The sequence below is a fragment of the Solea senegalensis genome, linkage group LG6, assembly GCF_019176455.1.
Source record: "Solea senegalensis isolate Sse05_10M linkage group LG6, IFAPA_SoseM_1, whole genome shotgun sequence".
NCBI classification, from domain to species: Eukaryota; Metazoa; Chordata; class Actinopteri; order Pleuronectiformes; family Soleidae; genus Solea; species Solea senegalensis.
The window spans coordinates 3,620,231-3,628,967 of record NC_058026.1 but is presented as its reverse complement, the minus strand read 5'-3'; the positions used below and the strand labels follow the sequence as shown (position 1 = coordinate 3,628,967).

Sequence of the window (8,737 nt, the reverse complement as noted above, 5' to 3'; positions counted from 1 at the left end):
CCTGGGAGTGTCACTTGTGTTCTTCATAAACAGTATTTCATGTCGAGTTTGTCTTCGCAAATGGATTTTATATGACCCCTGTGGGAAGAACCGTGGAGTTTGAGGAGATTTCTTGTAAATTGAGAGGAAATTGGAATGAGTAACACACTGCGTCATTTCTTTATTTTTTTTTTCGTCACTTAATGTAGTTATACAGCCGTTCGTGATGGCAACTGTGTGTGAGTCAGATGACTTTTTGAGTTTTTTCTATGAGCAAGAAGAAAACTGCACCCAACAAAACGAAGAAAACACTATCACTTTCTTCTCGAAAGCGCTTTAAATGTTCCGGAAACAAACAATTAATCGGTTCTTTTGCTTTTCCCTTTAAACCCCGGAAACGTTAATTAATTCCCGTCTTTTGTTTCTTAAGGAGTCAAAGAACGGGAAAAAACAACCACTTACCGCTCATGTTTCTGGGTAATTTGTTTCCGCGCAGTAATGTAATCCGTGGCAAATTAAACATAATCATGTTTTAATTTAAATTGAATCATAATTAAATTGAAAAGGAAGTGTTCGCTTGAGGGTCAAGGTCATTATATGCACTCAGTTACATTGTACTTTACAGTATGTGGAGTACATTAAATAATACCAACACTGAACTGGGAATATTGTGGTGAACTTACATGTGTTTGACTAATCGACTATACATTGGACTTTTATATGCATAAACAAAATAAAGAACCACATTCTTGTACTAAGTAACGATGCAACATTGTTACCAGTAATTAAATTATTTGTGCTCATTGTCTACTCAAACTATGTTCAGAGGAAACAGCAATACAATATGTAAATAAGAAATGCAAACTTAGGATAAAGGACAGAAATTGGTGATAACTCCTAAAAATAAAAATAACTGACATCAGAGCTTTTCACTTGCTTGCAGAGTTACATAGTGTTGCTTTAATGAGCACTTCCTGGGGTCCTGCCTCACCCTTTCACAAAGATTTTTGTATACTCCATCAAACATACAGACAGATTAAAATAATATATCCTTAAAGGAGATAAAAAAAAAAAAAGAATTAGACTCATAATATGCAGAACCCTAACGTTAAAATATTGTATGACAAGTTTGTTGTCAGCTTTGGACACACTCTAATATTATAATATAATAATAATATCATTTTAAATGTCCTTTTCGTACCATATCAGTGCAGTGCATGAGTCATTCTGACCCAGCAGTGCAGGGAGAGAAGCCACCGCCACTATTGACACAACAGCTAAATCTGGCAACTTCATGCAGGACATTTGTGTAACCAAACACTGTGATGACCTCACACACGGTCAGTGTGCACTCTTCTGTTCTGCTCATTGTTTTTTGTTGTAGCTCCGGTGTGTAGCAGTGTGTGTGGGGAGGATCCGTCAGAAGAAACGTTTGTTCTTTTTCTTTTTCTGTTGGCCCAATCAATGAGGAGCAATGAGGACTGAGAGGTACCCCAGGGAACATGGCTTGGCACCTCTCCAGTTTAAAGCCAAGTTCCATTTCCACTAGGCCACGAGTTGAGAAACTGAATATAATATTTTAAAATTAAATTAAATTAAATTAAATTAAATTAAATTAAATTAAATTAAATTAAATTAAATTAAAACACTGAGCCCTTTAAAGAAGTTTGTACAGTGTTCACTGATTATACCTCTTAACCATCCGTTCTTCTTTCTGCAAGATAAGAAACACAAGTGTCTGTCAAAACTCAACTTAATCTGACTTTAGTACTATGAGAATAATAATAATTAGCTATAAATGCAACTAAAGTCCAATTTCACTTCATCAGATTTTCTTTTTTTTCCCCCCAAGCAACAAGAGTGGGTAATTCATATTAATACATCTTACATACACACATTAAAAAAGTGTGAAGTCTGAATTAACATGATTTCAGGCTTCAGGTCTCTGTGTGTGTGTGTTTTCACATGTTTTCACTTGATGGTTAAACCATAGATTGAATTATCATAAATGTTTCATACATTGAGTCAAAGTTTGTATTGACAAATTGCAAGAAAACAAAGAATCACAACAGTTTTAAAGGCTATTTTTTATTCTCATTTTAGATTGTTCTTGTGGAGAGAATACAGTTGTGTGGCATCAGTACAGGAGTAACCTGGCAGCTCCTTTAAAAACCTGAACAGATGTTTGATGAGAAATGAGCTGTGAGGTTGCTTTATTTTGAAAAAGCAGTAGTTTTAGTAGTAGGATTAATGCGCAGGGAATTCAACATCAAGTGTTTTATCGCCTATACTTACAGTAAGGGGGACCACAAAAAAAGGACTGAGTATTCTTTTTCCACACTTTGGCGACTGGTAGGGCCTCCAGAGTGCCAAATATAAGTATTAAAATGATTAAAAAGTTGATTTTGCATAATATGTCCCCTTTAAATCATGCATCCTCTGAGTTATTTCCTGTGGATTCTGTGCCACAATGAGCAAGTTAAATTTTAAAATGTTTACAGTGACTGTGACATCATCTTCACTCACCAGCCACTTTATTAGGGAACACATACTAAAGTGGCAGAAATGGCCGTGGTCTTCTGCTGCTGCTGCAGCCCATCATGTTGTTGTAACAAGTAATGTGAGTTACTGTTGCCTCTCTATCATTTAACACCAGTCTGCCCAATTTCCTCTGCCAACAAAGCGTTTTCTTCCTCCCAGAGAGCTGCTGCTCTGGGTGTTTTCTATCCCCACCTCGACTTCTCATGTCTACTTTCCTAAATGCATTAAATTGAAACCAAGTGAGTGGCTGATTAGATATTTATTTGTAGTTAAAACGTGAACCCAATAAAAGTGGCTGGTACATGCTTTTTCACTTGTCCTCTGAGGGTCATGGGAGGAGCTGGAGTAAAAAAAACCCATGATGAATAAAAAATACAATTCAAAATGAATAAATAAATAAAATCTTCATCAAACTTTAACGAGAATATAGGACGTCTGAGACATACAGGCGTTTTTAAAATAATTATAAAGTGCAGACATTTTAATGAAATAAATATCTTTGCAGGAGTAATAAGACTGTGGTGCCTTGGCAGTTATAAAGTGGAACTTTACAAGTCTAGTCGCTTGTTCTCTACAGAGGTCCCGCTACGACTCCGCTGTAAACATCCATCCATTGATTACCACTTTATCTTCACTGTCATAAAAAGTCACCGCTTCCCCTGCCCCTCCCCAAGTGCATTTTCAAAGGCGCCGGCAAACACAAGCTGTGGAGCCATGTGCACAGTCAGCATCTGTTTTGCATGCTTCTGTTTTTTTCAGATAAAGTCATTGGAAAAAAAGCTGATGTTTGCATGTGTGGCCCCTCGCTCGGTCAGCTCGTCCAAGTGACTCTTCCTCGATTCCTCCAACAACAGTTTTCTGTACTTGTTTTTCAACAGCTCTGCGATGACAGACGTCTGAAATAACGCATTTGTGGCCTTGACGTGAAGCAACTCATGCAATACTCATATAATATTATATTACAGTGTTGTCCCTACCTTTTCCATAATCTGAAATGTTGTTGTGTTTTCTGTTATGTTGTGTTTTCTGAAATTCCGTCGTGTTTTCTAAAATGACGTTGTGTTTTCTAAAATGTCGTTCTGTTTTCTGAAATGTTGTCGTGTTTTCTGAAATGTCATTGTGTTTTCTGAAATATGTTTTCTGAAATATGTTTTCTGAAATGTTGTGTTTACTGTAATGTTGTTGTGTTTCCTGAAATGTCGTTGTGTTTTCTGAAATGTCGTGTTTTCTTATATGTTGTTGTGTTTTCTTAATTGTTGTTGTGTTTTCTGAAATTTTGTCGTGTTTTCTAAAATTTTGTCGTGTTTTCTAAAATGTCGTTGAGTTATTTGAAATTTCACTGTGTTTACTATAATGTCGCTGTGTTTCCTGAAATGTCGTTGTGTTTTCTGAAATGTCGTTGTGTTTTTTGATATTTCGTTGTGTTTTCTAAAATGTCGTTGTGTTTTCTGAAATGTTGTGTTTACTGTAATGTTGTTGTGTTTCCTGAAATGTCGTCATGTTTTCTGAAATGTTTTGTTTTCTGAAATGTTTTTCTGAAATTTCGTTGTGTTTTCTAAAATGTCGTGTTTTCTGAAATGTTGTTTTTACTGTAATGTCGTCGTGTTTTCTGAAATTTCGTTGTATTTTCTGGAATGTTGTTGTGTTTTTGTGAAATGTTGTGTTTTGAACTTCAGGGCCACCGTAGACATCCCCCAAAGCTGTTCCATTAGGCTACAAATCCTGCAGAGTTCTTTAAAGTGCTGGTGCTGAAGTTTAAACACCACATGTTTCTCATCACATGGAGCGTCTCTTGATGTGGGAGGAGCTCAGTGCCCCACTGCAATGACAGGTGGAAGGTTGAAAAGACAAATGTGTGTGTGTGTAAAAAGAATAAAGTTGTCGAAACGGTAGAGTCTGGCAGTTAACCAAATTCAGACATTTTTGCAGAGTTATGAATCTGAAATTTCATAGATTTTAAAAGTTGCTTGAGGAAAGCAGTGAAGCCACAGAAGTGAGACAAACAAACAGCGGCAGAGGACAGCAAAGGAGGACGAGGGGGATGCATTTTTCATCTACGCGACGCCGATAGCCTTTTTTTAAATTGAGAAATGGGAAACTCAATCAAATATTAATTACCGTGCATGCATGTGTGTGTGTTTCTGCAAACATCAGACGTGTGGGGCGGCCCCCATTTCCACCATCAGTAGCTGTTTCAGATCATCTGACTGAAATAAAAGGATGTGTAGTTTTGGGGAAAATGGAGCAGAGCGGTGAGACGATGTGAGGGGAAAGAGGCAGAGAGGATAAAAGATGAGTGCTGTGTGTGTGAGACAGCTTGTTTATAATACATCACAGGCAGGGCAGAGACAGAAATAGTGCATTTGACAAAAGTAAGGCACTTATTAAATCGTAAAAAGGCCCGGGAGGAGGCAGTTATGGGGTTGAGCGTGTCACTGTTTGCATTTGGTGCCTGAATATTTCCACTCCGCTGAAGGCTGAAAATATATACAGTATATACCCGTAATAGATTTTATTTTTTTTGCTTCACCTGCAAAGTTTGTTGGCTAAAGTAATCTGTATTTGCCTCCCTTTCTCAAATCTCAGTAGCTGTTTTAGGGTCACAGAATATGTGGTGAACTCTCTGATTGCATATAAACCTTGAAAACCACATATAATGTGAACCACATTCGCAGGATTCTTCCTCAGCCCCGGTGTACAATAGAGAAGCCTTTCAGGCATGCCATAATTTTAATTTAAAAAGTCACGGCTGCATTGGCCGGCTGAACGCCACCAGTTGTGCAAGTATTTGACCATAAATGAAAATACTGGACTTTCATTAGAATCAGAGGGTTTGTTTTTCCCCTCTGTCGTGCACTATGGCTGCTTACAGGTGATACTTTGCTATTTATACAATATTTTTTTATCAAAGGCCGTCCATGCATGCTTAATGAGCCAAGCACCAATACCAAATTGTAGTGCAACCCTAAGCAAAGAAGACGTAAGTTTAACATTGGAGGTTAGTGTTGCGGAGATTTGATTATTAGGTGAGCCGACCAAGGATGGAGTTTCTGGAGTCAGAGATGAGTTAAGTTGAAAAGCTTTATTGGAAGCCGCTCAGATCTGAGGAGAACCGAGACAATGCCGAACATGAACAAGTAGATGTCATTCTGCATGTGAGTGCCAGAGTCAGGATACTTAAAGGGTTTTGGAGGTCTCTCTCTGCTGAAACATAGAGCTGACCTTTGGGAGGACGGCACAGTTGAGTTATCGGTCCTCTGTCCCAGTCAGGCCAGACACAGCACACATATAAAGAGGCACATTTTGTAGATAAATGACTGGTGCCGGTGCTACACCGAGGCCTTCGTGATTAGAGAGTTGCGGCTGGCACCGTCCTGAGTTGTTGTTGAGGTTTATGCATAGGTAGTGTAATCAGCTCATTTCAGAGAAGGCCGAATAATAAGTGTTTCTCTTACAGTTAGCACTTCTTATATTCCACCTTAAGCATTCTTGTCAACATGTACTTTCCCCACCAACCAAACTACCAACCAACCAAAGGTTAGGTAACAGTCCAAAAGGACAAAGACTTCAGAAGAAGGCAGTAATGCAATGTCAAGGATGTCAACTGCTGTTAAACACCTCAACCAACCAACCAACCAACCAACCAACCAACCAACATTAATGAAGAAGAGTCCACAAGATGACTGTGTGGTAAACATCATGGCTCTTTTGGAGATATCTTAGTTCTCTAGTGCTTATTTGCTGTATCCTGCTGTTTTTTTAACTCCTGTGGTCAGAACTTCCTCCTGCGTGCATGCTGCCACTGACTCTTGCTCGCCTGCCTTGCTCTTGGGTCCAGCACCACCTCGCCCTAACAACCATCAACCTTCAGTTTCAGGAAGAGTCCAGAATAAGGACCAATCAAGAGGGCAGTATATGCAATATCATGGATGCCAAAATCCTGCCACTGCCAACCAACCAACAAGCCATCCAAGGGTTTGAGGAACAATCCAGAAGGACGAAGAATTCAGTAATGCAACAATGATGACGCCAAATAATGTCAACAAATCAACCAACCTCCAAACTTTACTTTATTTCAATCATTGTCTCCTTTAGTCCTTTTTTAGGTTCACATTCACCATGTAATGGCCTTTGTCATGACCAAGAAAGCTGGTTGTGTTTAGTTGTTGTCTTGTGGTTTCCTGTTTTATTTTGAAATTTCACACTCCCCTTGTTTCAGGTAACTTGCCCCCTTCCCCCTGTGTTTTCCCCGCCCTGATTGTTTCCACCTGTTCCCCATTACCATGTGTGTATATATGGTCTGCTGCCAGTTCGTCTTGTCTTGGGAACCTGAGAACCAGCGTAACCCCCGGTGCCGTCGTCTTGTCAAGATTTGCCAGCGTTTGCTCCATGCTCCTGTCTCGTCAGGTTTTGTACTTTTGTTTGCTACTCCTATTTTTTTTGACTTTGTCGCCCGAGTGCCGTGCTCAGTTGTGACAACGTGTTCGTATCTGTATACGTCTTTTCTCTCTCGTCACAGAATATTGTAGACTGAGAGTCCTGGAGACTAATCGTTATGGATGATAAACACAACACACTCATGCAACAGCATAATCCAATTACCCCTCCTCGTCAGCCCCTCTGTGATTTTCATAATGTTCATGAAAACCAAATTTTATTTGGCTTCATTTGCATGCAGCTCCTGCTGGGTTTTTTCACCCACAACATTAATGTTTTATGAGCACAAATGAATAATAGAAGAACGTGACCACCTGAATACAGGAAAGAGATTACCATAGAATCTGTTCTGTTTACTCTGATCAGTTCAGCTGATAGACATGAGTGATGCATTGTATTAAAAACAAGATTCATCCATGTGTGAACATGCACACCGATAGATTTGCATACCCATTCTTCTTGGGACACAGCATTGGCATTTATTCATTTGGACAACCTTAAGAAAGGATTATCCCTTAACTTAACCATACCACTCAATGCCTTCAGTTACAATCTTAGCACCTACCTTAACTAGAAATTAGTTTCTCGCTCATTGGGACCAGGTTTTGGTCTCCATGAGGACTACTGGTCCTGACAAGGTCAATGTTTATGCCAGAAAAGGTCCCTAGAGAGGTAACAAATACTAAGTACACACACACACACGCGCACACAGACTTTAAAGGAGTCATACTTCACAGAAACAGTGTATCCTGCAGGACGCACCGGGAGGTCTGGGGAGTGTGAATCAAAGTTACATCGCAAACACTCTCAGAATATGAAACGTGTGCCTCGCCCGCTACCTGGTTCTGCATCCTGCCTCATCAAAACCTCAAGCCGTGCCACAATATTCGGCATGAAATACGATGTGAGACGGCGATAGCTGTTGGTGGCAGCTGCAGACACGGAGCCAATAAAGGTCTGACGACAACGACACATATCTCCAATAACGTCCGTCCCGCTGTTCCAGCCGTCTGTTATTTGCATAACTGTCATAACCGTTCACTTGGCAGGTGACTTACTCAAGGGCATCAGTGTGTGCAGTGCCGACTTTGACATTGTTTGGATAAGAAACGCAAGGGAATGGGTGCGGGGGCTGTTTTGAGTATTTTTAGAAACTGCTGCCTCACTGTCCCCCCATCACCTCATGTGAACCCCAACACAGAAGTGGTAACCTGTATTTTGAGAAGCCTAATAAAACCGATGGATAGTTAGACGTGGACAGACGTGGACAAATAACTGTGCAGACAGAGATGAACTTTAGCAGAGATGATAAAACACATTGATCCAAGTCCGGATCACGTTGACCTGGCGCATCTCCCAACCTGAGTCTCGTAGCAGAGGGACAGAAAAGTTCAACTAACAGGCGTGCAGGCTGTCTGGATGCTGAGCAGAGTTTCTGTGTCATTTCACTGGGAATCAACGACAGCCAACTGCCGTGTCACGGGAGCAATTTAATTGGAAGGAATCCTTGTTGTAAGTCACGTTCTGTTGTCTTTTCTGCTTTGACAGTGACTTTAGTGAATGACTGCACAGCCTTATGAGAATGTGAGCAGAATGATATACACCCGTAACATAAAAGAACATTAACTCCCTTAAGGCCATTATTTCACTATCATTTATCTTGGTGTTATTTCCTTGGGGTTATTTTTTTAATCACTCTTCACCTTATGTCTTTGTTTCTCATATATTCTCCTAACAATGCATCTTCCTGTCTTCTCTTCTTCATGTTCCCACCTCTCCT

General features: G+C 39.9%; 1 protein-coding gene across 1 annotated transcript in view; it reads left to right on the top strand.

Annotated features, from left to right (window-relative positions):
- The first annotated feature begins 8,262 nt into the window (after nt 1-8,262).
- Nucleotides 8,263-8,737, top strand: part of LOC122770942 (extracellular serine/threonine protein kinase FAM20C-like) — a 41,453-nt gene continuing 40,978 nt past the window's right edge. The window contains 1 exon segment of the mRNA XM_044028177.1: nt 8,263-8,396. Coding sequence (XP_043884112.1) covers nt 8,263-8,396 — 134 coding nt within the window.